The following is a 14981-nucleotide window of genomic DNA, read 5'->3' as shown; positions in this document are numbered from 1 at the left end:
TTTTAGTTTCTTATTTTATGAAGGAAATTTGATAAGCATTTCTTGTTTGAATAGGTAAATGTTTTATAATTGGTAAAAGACTTGGTTAATATAACATTTTCTGTTTTCATAGTCGGATTAAATATAAATTTATGTAAAAAATGATTTTGGGATTTTTGATATAGCAATGTCAAAAATCATATATATATAATAATACCTATGTATCCTATATTTATTTTGATTTTTAAATTCAAAAATGCTAATTAAATTATTTTTTCTCCGCTTTAAAGCTTGAGTGCTATAGTAAAAGTTTTAATAATATAATTTTTTAAACTTGTGTATAGACATAAACATCATAAATTTATTTAATCAAATTTTAAAGGATTTAAAAAAAAAATGGTAAACAATTTCCTGGAAGCTTCCGCCGTCAAATGTCAAGCATACGGTATAGTATAAGTGTTATCTATATTTAGATCCCATACCGCAGATAGCTTGCCACGGTAAATTAACTGGATTATAATACCTGAACAACGTTAACACTGTCCGCTAAGGTCACTCGCACGTCGAAGAATTCAAAAATTTATTTTGCGTTCCAGGAAAAAACGATAAACAACAATATACTCGACCGTAACTATTTTTTGATTTGACGTCACAACGTACTGTGTAACGTCATTGCTACACACCCTTTCGGCCTGTTGCTAATTTTACATTTAATTCTTTAGTCGTGATTTGATTTGCTCAATCAACTTTAATGTACCTTACTAAATTACTTTCGCGTCACTTATTTGAAATTATACATTTATTGATATTTTTACGTAATAACATTCATATTTCGGCTCAATTACATTTGCCTTTATCTTTTTAAAGGATTTAAATTGCGAAATGTACATAAAACTGGGTCAATAAAAAACCCAATGTCCACGTAAATTGGAAATAATTGATTTTGGTTGAGATATTTATTTACTATTAATTTAATTTACGATTTTTGATATTTAAATTTTTAAAGGCTTGCAAGTTAAAAATTAAGCATTATTTTGTTATTTCCTTTTTTATATTTATCCAAACCCCTTCAAAGTACAATTCTTGTTTACGGAGCACTTGCACGCTATATCGTGTGAAGGAAGACTGCAGGGCCGGAGGGGTTTAGATACACGATAAAAAGTAACTCTTATCTAAGTTATTAATATCTGGTTACCACTACATAAATTCCCACCCTGTACGTAAACATTTTGGCGTTGCATTTTGAATATTGCCACTTAACTTGTTTATAGGTTGTTTTGTTGAAAAAAGGTTTTGTTTTAAAGACTCGAAGTCAATAAGTAAGTGATGTCATTGTCTTTTCTGTCGAGTGCTTTTTTGTCAACACTGTGTTTTGTGTATAAAAAATCGGAACCCATGTATGCGTTATGAGAGATAGCGTAATATAATGTTGCTGGAGACAAGTGCATAAGTTTATTCAGGCATTCCTCTCATGCGTTCATATACCGTAAACTCTCGTATGGTGCTCGTGTGCGCATTTTCATGCCGATATGGCTATGCGGTCAAACACTCTCCGTCTTCAGGCAAAACTTAAAGCTGTACAAATCACGAGAAGATCAAGAAAATATCAATCACAATACGCTTAAAGCTTTGTTAAAGTCTCTTGCTTATTGTGCATTATACTATTAAGCGCTTGGTCTATATTTATAGATCAACCAACACCGCTTGGCAAGTGTAGCCTTTCTATTACGCTACATTGGTGAGCATTTTATTAGTCGGCGTAGATCACTTGGGGCCGTACATCCGAACTAGATACGGAACAATTGATGTAAATGGATAGGTACACTTTGTACATGCTTATTTTGATAAAGCCGAGGTTTATAAATGGTGCGTGGTAGGGACCAAAGGTTTTGTCAGTACGCAACAATTACGAATTAAACAAAAATCAGGTTATACACAATTTGCATTTTTGCGAATTACCGAGATTTTAAAAATTAACCACGTGTCTGCAAGCGTAAATCGTTCTCGGTGCATTCTGCCTAAAGCCCGCACCTAATTATCGCGTTTTTGTGTTTTATGCGCTTAATCAGAAAACTGGTTAAAGTAAAGCAGCCAGTCAAGTTAAAATATTTTGAGCAGTATCAAAAACCTCAGAATGTTTAAACAGATTGATTTAATTGAACTCATGTATTTTGATTCATAGGCAGGCTATAGTAGTAGAATACCAAGATAATATTCTGAAACAAAGTTAATGTTGTTCGTGAAGTGTAAAGAAAGTAGTATTTTGTAGACACAATTTTAGTGTAACGTCACCGGCCTTTATTTAGTTCGGAAATTAAGTCTACATTTGAAATTATTAGTTACAATATATTTGGTGAGAATGGCAACAATTGCGGTAAACGACTATTCCCTCGACAGCAGGAAAAAACTGTATTTTTCTTAACGCAGAGTAAAATTTTGTAGACTTGTCTGCGGCAGGTAATTTATAACTAATTTGATTTGTCTGATGACATTGGATACAGCGTAAACGTTTATGAGTAATACAATTCAGATAGCGTTCCCTTTAGAATGCCCTATATATAGGATTGCTATTATTCATAAAAAAATAATGTAGGATTTTATATGGTAAGAAAATTAGATTAAAAAGCTTTATTAGATGAGCTTCATTTTTTTTTAAATTCTATGTTTAACTGTTAAAAATTTGACGGTCCATTAGAAAAGGAAAAGAGCATGGTCATAATTTGCTTTGCGTAGGTGTTTTCTATCTGCGACGGTGTCAAATGTCATGGTCTAGTTCATAAGGCGATCTATCAGGCGTATTTATTAATAACCGTCGCTTTTTAGCGGATTAAATTAGCGTTTGCGCGTAGTTCAGCAAACAGTAACATTTTTAGTTTAATTGGATTTGCAACGGGTTCTTCAGAAATTAGTAAAAAGTTAAGATGAAAAAAAATTAACAAAAATCACAAAATGGTGGATAAGATAAATTAGGAAAACAGTTGTTGATTTAAGTTTAAAAGGCAGTTTTATTTGTGTTCACATGTGTGGCCTTGCAGTGCACTTGAACCATGCGTTTTTTAGGCAAAAACTGGTTGTGTTTCAAAGAAGCACACCCTGTGTCGATACGCTAAGGATGATTTCGAGTACAATAAAAACAATGTAATCTTTGTTGTAGACCCAAAACTTAAACATTCGTTTGCTTTTCAGAAATAAACTTCGCGATATTTTTGGACTGTTTTGTAAACTGAAGTGGTATAAATAACCGTCAGATGATACCGCTGGTTTTAACGATTGTTCTTGGACTTTCTGTTACGTCATCAGATGCTACGTCATCTGGTTGCAACTCCACGTTTGCAATCAATACATTGGATTATTTACCATCTAACAAAAGTGAAAATATCAAGATTTTCACACCCCGTAGATATTACGAACGAAATGTGCCATTTAATATCAAACTGATATCTTTACCAGAAAACAAGATAACTTCGTTTTACTTGCAAGCTATGAATGTAAACCACTCGGTCGTTGGCCAATTTATGACAAGTTATACTGACGATGACGTTATGATTAGTTCTTGTTTTAACCAATCAAATACAGCGACGGAAAACCAAGATAACTTTGTGTAAGTTTTAAACAAAGAGTAATGCAAAAAACGATGTTTAATTTTATCATCTTTTAACTAATAAGCATTTTAATCTTATTTAGAATGGTTGACATTTAGTCGGGCTGTAGAAACATAAAGGCGTTTACTGATAGCTAATTGCATCTGAAATTGATTAAGCAAATTTAAATTAGGAATTATTTTATTTATAAGATACTGTGATTTTAGTTTTGTTTTTAAACTATTACGTGTAATGTAATAATATTGATATTTCACTTTTTCTATTTATTTTGCATGCAAATCAATGTTTTGAAAACTGCACCCATAACATCTCAAATTACGTTTTAACAACTTGTCTGATGATATGCTTATAAAGTCATGGTGTATGCTTTTTGACTATGATTGATTGAGTGTATTGCTTATTGGGTATTAGTAAATTATTGGATCAATTATTTTGAAAAGGTTTTCTTTGGATTTTTATTAACTGATTATCCATTTTTAGGCCTCGCAATTCTGTTAATATTTATTGGAAATATTTGGACGAACAACTGCCAAGAATAATTTATTTTGTTGCTAATGTTCAACTTGAAAATGAATCGAATTATATTCAAGTTTCAAGTTCTGAAATTATTTTAAAACCACAAAAAGGTAAACTTGTTTGATTTAAAAAAATAAATTAAACTTTTAACAACTAAACACTAATTATAATATTATCAAAATAAAAGAAGAAGTAAAAAAATTATATAGTTAACAAAAATAAAAAATAAAAATAAAAAGCAATTTTAAATTTATAAAAAATGGGTAAAAAAATTATTTTGTAAACATCAAAAACAAATTAATAAAAAAAACATTTTTTAAACCTAGTGCCTCGATATAATAAATTACTGGCTTAATAAAATATAGATAATAACAAAAAACGATAATTATTAGAGTGTTACACGGGAAATGGTGCAGATTACAGGGGTTCAGTACATACAACATTATCCGGGATCGAATGTCAAAGATGGGACACGAATACACCACATTTACACCATACGTAAACTTAAACCATTTAAAGTTTAAACTAAGTGTTTTTTTTTACTTTGATTCAGGTTAACTTTAAAATAAAAATTTCGTGAGGGATTTACTCTTAGATCTTCTTATCAACGCTTTTTAAACATTTCTATATATTTTTAAAATTTTATCTTAAATAATGATTTTAATTCACTGGTAAAATATTTTATTTAATTTTAATTTTACTTATTTTTTAATACAATTTCATTCAGGACCTTGATAATTTGTTACATTACAGGACAAAAGAATATTATCCAGAGGCAGATTTAACAAGTAATTTTTGTCGAAATATGGACAACGATACATCGCCTTGGTGTTACACAACTGATCCACTTGAACGTTATGAGGGATGTGATATTCCAATATGTAAGTTACTAAAATGTTTTTTTTTATTTATTTTTTTTATTTTTTTTTAATGTTTTTTGTAAAAGGTATTGAGGAATTGCCAGACTATTTTTTGCCGTTTGGGAAACACGTTGGTGACGTCAAGCCTACCGCTAATTGTTCAGATTACATTCTGTTAAACAGGAACATCGAAAGTTGGAAAAATTTTAAAGTAAACCTAAAAATTAAATTAAGCATAGTACCATTTAAGTTAATTAGATGGCAAAAAACATTGTTTATTTTATTTTTTTAAGGTGTACAAAAACGGTTTGGTTACATTTGGAGTAAACGAAATTCTTAATCTTTCTCAACCAATCAAGAATCCATTTTCAGGGTAACTCTTTACTTTTTATTAAAACAAAATTTTATATAAAAAATTTTCATTATTTTTGTTATTTTTTGTTGGTTAGGTTAAACACTGAGGTTACCCCCGAAGTAGGACTGATCGCTCCCTTCTGGAGTGAACTGAATAGTGAATTTGTTTATTTCCGAGAATCTGATGACGTCAGTACTTTATTGCGTGTTTCTGATGACATCAGAGACTTGCAGAATTCAGAATTTAGTGCAAAATCTGTTTTTGTTGTTACCTGGTAGGTTCTTTTACTTTAAATAAAATAAAATATTTTTAAATATTTTCAAAAAAAATATATTACTATATTAATGTCAATTTTTTTAGATTTATTTTTTATATTTGTGCTTATTCTTATTTTTAGGTATTCTCCAATTGAATATAATTCTTCTAACGTTACTTTAAACGCATTCCAGATGGTATTAGCTACAGACGGTTCACGTTCCAAGGTTTTTTTTAACTATTATTTTCCAACCGCTCTGCCTGAATCTGTGTCAGCAAAGGTATTGAAAATTAAGTACATAAAGACAATATTTACGTTTCAATATAGAGACAAAGTATTACTTTTTACTTTTAAATGTTTTAAGCAACACTAAGGTATTATACTTAACTAAAGGATCATAAACTGAATTAAGTATTTTTTGGCTACTTTATTTAACATACTTATAATCTGTGTTTTAGACATCTTACCTAGTTGGTAACAGCATTCACGTTACAATACGGGAAGAAATGGCAAACGCTCAAGCAATGTCGATTTATCTAACTACAAGGTCCAACGTTGGAGTAGCTGGCCAGTGGCTTTTAAACATCAAACAACCTGAACCACAGATAGCAAAAAAGTTTGTTTCTTCTAAAAATCAAATCACACAAACTGAGACTAAAACAGGCGAAACAGAAAATTCAAACAATCACGTCACTCATTCAAATGATGACGTAACGAAATCTGAAAATGACATCATACAATCAAATATTAACAAAAATGAATTGGGGAATGGTGTGACCAATATGGATAATGATAACGAAATGATCGTTGAAGTTAGCGGTAAGGAAACCGACGATGAAATGAAATTAAGAGATTTGGAAAGGGAATGCTCGATCTCAAAATGTAATGGAGTTGGGCAATGTAACAACACAGAAACAAGGTGAAAATATTGATATTTTAATTCAGTACAATTTGCATAGAACGTAATAGACTTAGTTTAAGTTAATACTATTGAATTTTATTTAAATATTTGTTTGAGAGTTTTTTTATTAAATAAATAATATTAATTTAACTTATATAAATAAAAATTAATTGTATTTAACAATTTTGTTACTAATAATGGTAGAAGGTATGCAATCAACAGTTTAATCTATATATAGTACCAAAACTTTCAAAGGTTACATTTTTGTGTAACTATTCATATCGTTTTAAACTTAATTTTGTGTATAAAGATTAAAAAATTTAAATAATTAAACGGTATTCAATTACGGGTAGAAGTATTTGTTGGTTACATTTTCAACAATAACTTTGTGTTTACAATGTTTCAGAAAACTACAATATAAAACTCAAACCTTATATTTTTACTAAGTTATATTGAAACATGTACAAAAAAATGAATTAGTTATTTAATGTTATAGAAATGGTTAACTAGTAAATACTACTTTATCAAGTACTTGATTTTTTTAGTGAGAGTTGTATATGTGATCCAGGATATACTGGTGAAACTTGTGCATTGGTTATAAACGAATGCTCTAGTTTCCCATGTTTAAATGGTGGTACCTGCAAAGATGATATTAACAGATACAGGTACCTTTGTTTATGATTATTATTTAAATATTAAAACGTTGTCAAGAAAATTTTACAATTTTGATAGGCTTTACTGTTCATATACATTCATATTTAATCCGATTACCAAGTTAGATAACAAAGTTTTTATTAATTGCATTTCACCGGTCATTGTTGGTGTTTATGTCAAGATTAAATGATTAAATTTTTCAAGTTAATAAAAAATGCCTTAATAATAAAAAAAAATATTTTTTATGTTTAGCTGTGAATGTCTTACAGATTTTTTCGGTATTAACTGTGAAGTTAACTTGACTCCAGAATTAAGATGTCGTTTGGGTAATTTTTGTAGTTTTCTAAATTAAAAAAAAGGTTTATCAAAAATAGTTTATTAACAAAATTTGATATTTAACACAATCGTTGATTAAACAACTTTCTAAAATAAAGTTTTAAAAATATTTTTAGTCTTTGTAATTTCATTTATATTTTTTGTTAATTGATCGTACTTACATTAAGATCCGGAATGTTTTTGTCCCGAAGAAAGTTCGGGAAATAATAATATGGGATTTTTCACTTGGCCGAAATCGACTCCAAATACTCTTTTAACATCAGGTTGTCCTTTTCCCACTACAGCAAATGCTTATAGACAGTGGTATTTTTTGTTTCTATTATTATACCGATAAATTTTAAAACTTGATCATTAACATGTGTTGTTGTTATCTTATCTGTTACATAAGATGGTTCTCGACTTTGATTTTTTATTTGATAACGTGTACCTAATTCGCTTGTGGTAGCCTGTGTATTAAAAGTAAAAGCCAGAACGTTGTTAAAAAATTCATGTGTTTTAAATTCTGATTTATTTGTATAAGATTAAATTAAGTGTTAACTAATGAATATAATACATTACAGTAATGATGAAGGGAAGTGGGAAAGGGTGGATTATTCTCGATGTCAACAGTTAAGCGAAACCAGCATGAAACTACAGAGACTTTTTTTTAGTATCATAACACCAGGTAGAACTAGATTTATTTGATAAATAAAATATGGTTCGAAATCATTTGATGTTTTTAAAAATTAATCTCTATTAATAAACAAAATTATGCATAAACATTACTTAAATATGAATATTAACTAAATTAATAAATCTAATATTACGTATTTATCTAAGATTTCGAACCATAATAAAAACACTGACAATAACAATATGTTTCGAAATCTAAGATTTCGAACCATAATTAGAATTCATCGTAACTTCAACTAAAACAAAATTAATTTTAAAAAGATTGAAAAATACTTCTTTAATTCTCTGCAACCGAATAAAAAAAGTTAATTGTTTTTTTTTAGAAAATGCAACTTTAGTTTTTGAAGCCATTGCTGGTATAACAGCACTGGAATCGGGTGAATTAAGTGCATACGATATGGGCAACATTGCTTTTACTCTTCGAAGAGCTGTCGGCGTACTTAGTGAAATTTCAAGTGGTGATGTAAAAAATATATTGGAGGCTTTAAGTTCAATTTCGCTAAGTTCGGAAGAAGAACGAAAACTTGCTGGAAATTTGACTTCTGCAAATGCAAAGTAAGAAAACTCATTTTTAGTATTTTTTTAATCAAGTTTATACACTTACTATAACAATGATAAAACTAATGCCAGTTTATAAACTTGCCATTAACAGTTTCTTAAAGTTCGTTAAACGTTAAATTAAATTTAGGTCACCCATATTTTATATTTAATTATTAAATATTTTATTAATTGCATAGATACTATTAGAGCTTTTTTAATTTTAGTTTTATCGAAATTGTCGATGAAAGTGCGTTGAAATTAACATATGTTGGAGAAGAACCTACTTTTGTGAATTCTACAACCATTGACATGACAGTAACACGGGGGATGGAAAATAACGTCAATTTTTTTCTAAAACTTAATGGCCAGGTTAGTTATCCTTTGTGCTTTTAATTATTCTTTTAAAATACGAAATTTTTTGTTTAAAAGAAAAAAAACAAGATGTAATTTTTTAATAAGTTTTAATATTAAGGTTTAAAATTGTTTTGTCCAAGACTTAATTCATCAATTTTTTTCTAAAAATATTATTTTTTGTTGGTTTAAAAATACATCAATATTTTGTTTTTATGCAGTCTGGAATCAATCAATCTCCATCTACTAGTGTTCAAGCCTCTATTCAAATTCCATCATCTATATCAAACGATGAAAGAATACAATTTGTGGTTTATAAAAACTCCACCTTATACGACGTAGGTTGTGATATCATGCGCACAAGTGTTATTTCTTAATACTAATATTCTATTTTTAACTCGTATTTAAAACTCTTTTTATGTTTAGTTTGTTGGGGCAAATCGTGTTATAGAAGACTCTAGGTTCAACGTTAGCTCCCAAGTTATATCTGCATCTGTTGGTAAAGAAAATAAAAAAACCTTTTTTCTGAAAAGTTACCATTTAATTTAACAGATAGCCTACATTTTTTAACCAAAATGTGATCATCGTGAAAATTGTTTATATTTAAGTCCTAAGATATAAATTTTATGTTCGAAAGAATTATTTATTTCAATTCATTTACTATGAATTTAGGTATTTAATTTTTATAGAAAACATTTAGTCATATGTATATTTAAATAAAGGTGTGACTAATATAGTTCAAATTTAACAGGAGAATTTCCACTTGAAAACTTGAACGAGCCAGTCATTATCACTCTTAGCCATTCTTCAATCTCACCAAACACTCCAGTGCATTGCGTATTCTGGGTACCACCTGTGAGTTAACCTTTCTTGATTATTTAAGTGTTGATTTTGCTTTGCCAGTTATTGTTTTTATATATATTTTTGGTCTTAATTCTCGTTGAGACTATTTTGAACTTTTAATATATCTTTTGAGACTGCAATCAACAATACAACAAATTTTATAAATCTCAACAATACAACAAAAAAAAATCAACAACACAACAAATTTTATAAATTTGTATGCCATTAGGAATAAATTTTATGATTGATCTTGCTTCAATATACTATTATAATGTGCTTTACGGTTAAAAAATGTGAATTTAAATATTGTGTTTGATTAGAATGTTGTTGGTGGAGATGGTAATTGGTTGGATCAAGGTTGTGAAGTAGTTAGCAGAACTGCAAATCAAACTATCTGCGAGTGCGACCATTTGACTAACTTTGCAGTTCTTTTAGTAAATCATTTTATTTATTTTAAAACATATTCGTAGAAATTTAACTAAACCTTTTGTTTTTCATTTTTTAAGTAATATCACTGTTTGTACCTCATAGTTGATATTTTTGTTAATTTTAATTTAGGATATCCATGGGACTCATAATCAACTACCAGAAGATCACGATTTTATTTTAATGATTATCACTTACGTTGGTTGTATCTTATCCGTCTTGGGTTTGACAATAACAATTCTTTCTTATTTATGTGTCGGGTAAATATAGTTATTTAATTCATTAAATTTTATTTAACATAATCGTTGTTTTAAATTTTTTTATATCATACTATTTTTTCAGAAAACTTCGCAGGGATTTACCATCAAAGATTTTGATTTCACTTTGTTTAGCTTTAATTGGAGGAAATACGTTTTTCTTATTTTTAAGATTTTCAGAATACAAGTAAGAATCTGTAAATACATTTTACACTTAAATATATTGTTTTTATTTTTTTAAATTAACTTTTTTTATTTAGTTCGATAAGTTGTGTAGCTATTCCAGCGGTGCTTCATTACATGCTCCTAAGCGCCTTCATGTGGATGGGCTTAGAGGCACTGAATATGTACATCGCTCTAGTCCGAGTTTTTAACACTTATTATCGACAGTACTTTCTTAAAATTTCGTTAGTTGGATGGGGTAAGATTTTTTTAAATTTAGATTGCTATATTTTTGGTATAGTCTAGCAAAAATAATGAATTAATAAATTATTTTAGGAATACCGCTTCTGATAGTAGTAGTTACGTTGATATTGCATTTTACCACCGAACCATCATATATATTAGTTCCAAATCAACACATGTAAGTAATTTTACTTATTTTATTTTTTTATGTTGAGTTTTACAAACTATTTTTTTTTTACTCATTTATTTTTTTGATTGCTGGTTATAATTATTTCTTTTTTTTAAATTTAGATGCTGGTTACGAAGAGAAATTGCTTTCTATGTATTAATTGGACCTTTCGGTATCGTATTTTTGTTTAATATTGTTATATTCTATTTGGTTCTAAGACAGTTACTCGGTTTGGGTTCAAAAAAAATACAAAGAAAGGATTCAAGATATTTTAAGAAACCAGTGAAAAGAGAAAGTGCAAGAAAATTAAGAGGAGCCATAGGTACAAAATTTTTAAATATTTTTGTGGGTTTTTGGTATTTTCACATTTGTGTTTTTTTTTTATTATTGTACTCTTACATACTTTGTAAATAAGTTTTGACTTATATTTTTTTAAAGGTCTGTTAGCTTTACTTGGAATTACATGGGGTTTAAGCTTTGCAGCGATTGGAAATGCAGCTCTTGTGTTTTCTTATTTATTTGTCATATTTAACAGCTTTCAAGGTAAAATTTATAATTGATGCTTAAATTGTTTCACTAAATTTGCAATTGATAAAAAAATAGTTAGATTAAGCTTTGAATTAATTTAATATTTGTTTTAATTTAAAATCACCAACAATGATTGATCTTGAATTAAGAAGCGGTAAATTCTATCTAATCGTGTTGAATAAATAGCAGATTAAGCAGTAAATATGCATAATAAACCATATTATAGGATAAGCCTTATCCGACTGTATGATAAGCCTTATCCGACCCCCTGTAACTTAAAAGTTTTGTGTAATAAACCTAGCCATTTGCTTACCCAACTTTGAAGTTTTTTTTTTTTTTGAATTTATATTTTTGTAAATTTTCTTGTGTGCATATATTATAACATTTACGATTGAATAATTTAAGGTTTTTGGATATTTATTTTTCATTGTATAATGAAAAAGGAAATTTCGAGTTCTTGGATACGTTGGGTTAAAGGAAAGGAAAGTTTAAGCGAACAAAAAACGAGGTGAAAATAAAAACTTCTTGTAGCAATAATCAATTATAAAATTGTGTTTAAATTTTTTAGGTTTGTGGAGGTTTAAAAATTTAAGCATTTTTCGTTTTTAAAATAGGTTAAACGGAACATTTCATGCAAGCAGAAACACTTCGATTGCTTCGAGAACTCACTCCACAGCTTCTATAAAACTTTCTTCGAGTTGTGGTACATTTATTTTTCATAAACTTTTAACAATACCATTGGTAACTATTTAATGAAAATTTTATTGTTTTGTAACTTAACATGCAGAAAAGCAAGTCAATCCGAAACCTGAAGTTTACAAGCAAATCAATTATAACGGTATTACTTTTCTATACTGCTGTAACTACATAATTAGACACTGGACTTACTATTAATGATTTTTTTAAAAATATTTTTAGCAGATTTGAACAACAGTACAAGATTGGTTAGGATGATACCAAGGCCAATCATTTGCCCTCCTTCAACAAACGCGGCTACTCAGACAGATATTCCGCATTCAGACGAAACTAAAAAATATCGAATTATAAGTTCTGACAACAATAACGATAACAATTTTTATGGAAAATACACCCCCAGTCCGGATACTAACGTATCAAACGACAGTGGGGCATATTCTGATGAAGCGAGTATTTAAGTGTTTAAAGTCTATTTAACTGTCATAAAATAACTAAAACATCAAATTTGCGCATATATGTCGATCTTTTTAAAAATTTATACTAAATCTCGCATGTTGATCAGTCTTTTATTCTATGTTTTTTTAATGATTTGTATAAAATATAATTCCATGAATTATGTTTTGTATTTGATATATTTTTATTAGTTGCAATGCTTTCTTGGCTGTTGTTAGAAAAAGCGTTTGGCTAATTGTTTAAAAATTCGCTTCAATCGTTAGAAGCTATAATTCGCCAAGATCGCCGATCCAAAAAAATATATTCTACCTTTAAATATATTTTCCTAAAAACACAACCTTGAACCAAACAATTTTTTTCTAAAGCTAAAGCTTATTGCAGTTACTATTTTCTATTTTCACTATGCCGATTTTTAAAAATAATTAACAAACATAATTTGAAATTTATTTTATTTTAATAAGAATAACATTACTTCTAAAATTTTGATTTTAAAAATAAATTATTGATTGGTTATTAACTTAAAAGCATTTTCTGTGGACAATTGATGGACCGGCTTCGTCGTATTCTTGTTTGGTGATCCACATCTGTTGGAAAGTTGAGAGAGATGCGAGGATGGAGCCTCCGATCCATACGGAGTATTTTCTTTCTGGAGGAGCGATGATCTTGATCTTCATGGTGCTTGGAGCAAGAGCAGTAATCTCCTTCTGCATCCTATCGGCAATACCAGGGTACATGGTGGTTCCTCCGGAGAGGACATTGTTGGCGTAAAGATCTTTTCGGATGTCGATGTCGCACTTCATGATGGAGTTGTAAGTTGTTTCGTGGATACCAGCTGATTCCATGCCGATGAATGAAGGTTGGAAGAGGGTTTCTGGGCAACGGAATCGTTCGTTTCCAATGGTGATGACTTGACCATCTGGCAACTCGTAACTTTTTTCCAAAGAGGTAGATGAAGCAGCAGTGGCCATCTCCTGTTCGAAGTCAAGTGCGACGTAGCACAATTTTTCTTTGATGTCTCGAACGATTTCTCGCTCGGCTGTGGTGACAAAAGCATAACCTCTCTCTGTTAAGATTTTCATGAGGTAGTCGGTAAGATCTCGACCAGCTAAATCCAAACGTGCGATGGCGTGTGGGAGCGCATAACCTTCGTAGATGGGGACGTTATGGGAAACACCATCACCAGCATCAAGAACGATTCCTATAAATCAAATTTAAGTTATTATTTTGTTAATAGTCTTTATATGATAATGTTTTAACACTATTAAAAAAATGAAATACAACGTACCAGTTGTTCGTCCTGAGGCATAAAGTGAAAGTACAGCTTGGATTGCAACGTACATGGCTGGTACATTAAAGGTTTCAAACATAATTTGGGTCATTTTCTCACGATTAGCTTTGGGGTTAAGTGGAGCTTCAGTAAGAAGGGTTGGGTGCTCTTCTGGTGCAACTCGGAGTTCGTTGTAGAAAGTATGATGCCAAATCTTTTCCATATCATCCCAGTTAGTGATGATTCCGTGCTCGATTGGGTATTTCAAAGTAAGGATACCTCGCTTGCTTTGTGCTTCGTCACCGACGTAGCTGTCTTTTTGTCCCATGCCGACCATGACGCCCTGATGTCTTGGTCGTCCAACAATAGATGGAAAGACAGCTCTTGGTGCATCGTCACCAGCGAAACCAGATTTGACTAATCCTGATCCATTGTCGCACACTAAAGCGGTTTGATCTTCTTCTGAGTCAGACATGTTGAGAATTGATATCTGAAAGAAAGTTAAAATCAAAGTTACTCTTGACAATCTGCAGCAGTGCGTTTATTACGATTATAAATACATACCATACATTTACAAACTTTTACTACACTTTATGTAACTTATTACCAAGTACTTTTACTTACCTAGGTTAGCTTATAAGACGAAGTAAGCACACAATTGCTAAGATGATGAAATGATGTGATGTCGAATGAAATAAACTGTTGCTTTATATATACATAAAGGTGACAACTAACACAATCAAATTGCCATATTTGGTGGCAACTTCTGCAGCTGTGTAGGTTATAGTCATGTGTTGTCAGCTCTCGTGTTAATTTGTTAGCCACTGTAGAAAGCTTTAAATTACACGTCTGTTTTTTATAGGGCCATACTAAAGCTGTTAAACTTTGCGTAATGGAAATATAATCCACAAATAG

At 29.8% G+C, this 14981-nt stretch overlaps 2 protein-coding genes across 3 annotated transcripts; one reads left to right on the top strand and one right to left on the bottom strand.

The window, feature by feature from the left end:
• The first annotated feature begins 3172 nt into the window (after window positions 1-3172).
• Window positions 3173-13316, top strand: LOC145757698 (uncharacterized). Of its 2 annotated transcripts, none has more exons than XM_082572461.1 (29): window positions 3173-3580; window positions 4062-4207; window positions 4490-4595; window positions 4851-4978; window positions 5044-5168; window positions 5251-5330; window positions 5407-5586; window positions 5710-5848; window positions 6027-6487; window positions 7015-7134; window positions 7376-7449; window positions 7627-7762; window positions 8020-8123; window positions 8455-8686; window positions 8896-9040; window positions 9244-9360; window positions 9449-9521; window positions 9774-9877; window positions 10186-10299; window positions 10424-10551; window positions 10634-10735; window positions 10809-10969; window positions 11047-11131; window positions 11245-11444; window positions 11561-11665; window positions 12056-12158; window positions 12265-12353; window positions 12438-12488; window positions 12572-13316. In XM_082572461.1, exons 1-29 carry the CDS (start codon window positions 3228-3230, stop codon window positions 12802-12804), a joined length of 4194 nt encoding a protein of 1397 aa, XP_082428587.1. In that variant the 5' UTR covers window positions 3173-3227; the 3' UTR covers window positions 12805-13316. The 2 variants fall into 2 exon arrangements, with proteins under 2 accessions (XP_082428587.1, XP_082428586.1); XM_082572460.1 differs by having other exon boundaries at window positions 12569-13316.
• Window positions 13300-14552, bottom strand: LOC145757724 (actin, muscle). The gene is made up of 2 exons (XM_082572462.1): window positions 14085-14552; window positions 13300-13997 (listed from the first exon to the last, which is right to left on the bottom strand). Exons 1-2 carry the CDS (start codon window positions 14539-14541, stop codon window positions 13318-13320), a joined length of 1137 nt encoding a protein of 378 aa, XP_082428588.1. The 5' UTR covers window positions 14542-14552; the 3' UTR covers window positions 13300-13317.
• Between the last annotated feature and the right edge of the window lie 429 nt (window positions 14553-14981).

This window comes from Corella eumyota, chromosome 1 (genome assembly GCF_963082875.1).
Source record: "Corella eumyota chromosome 1, kaCorEumy4.1, whole genome shotgun sequence".
NCBI classification, from domain to species: Eukaryota; Metazoa; Chordata; class Ascidiacea; order Phlebobranchia; family Corellidae; genus Corella; species Corella eumyota.
Note: the sequence above shows the minus strand (reverse complement) of the source record. Positions and strands in the feature narration are given on the sequence as shown.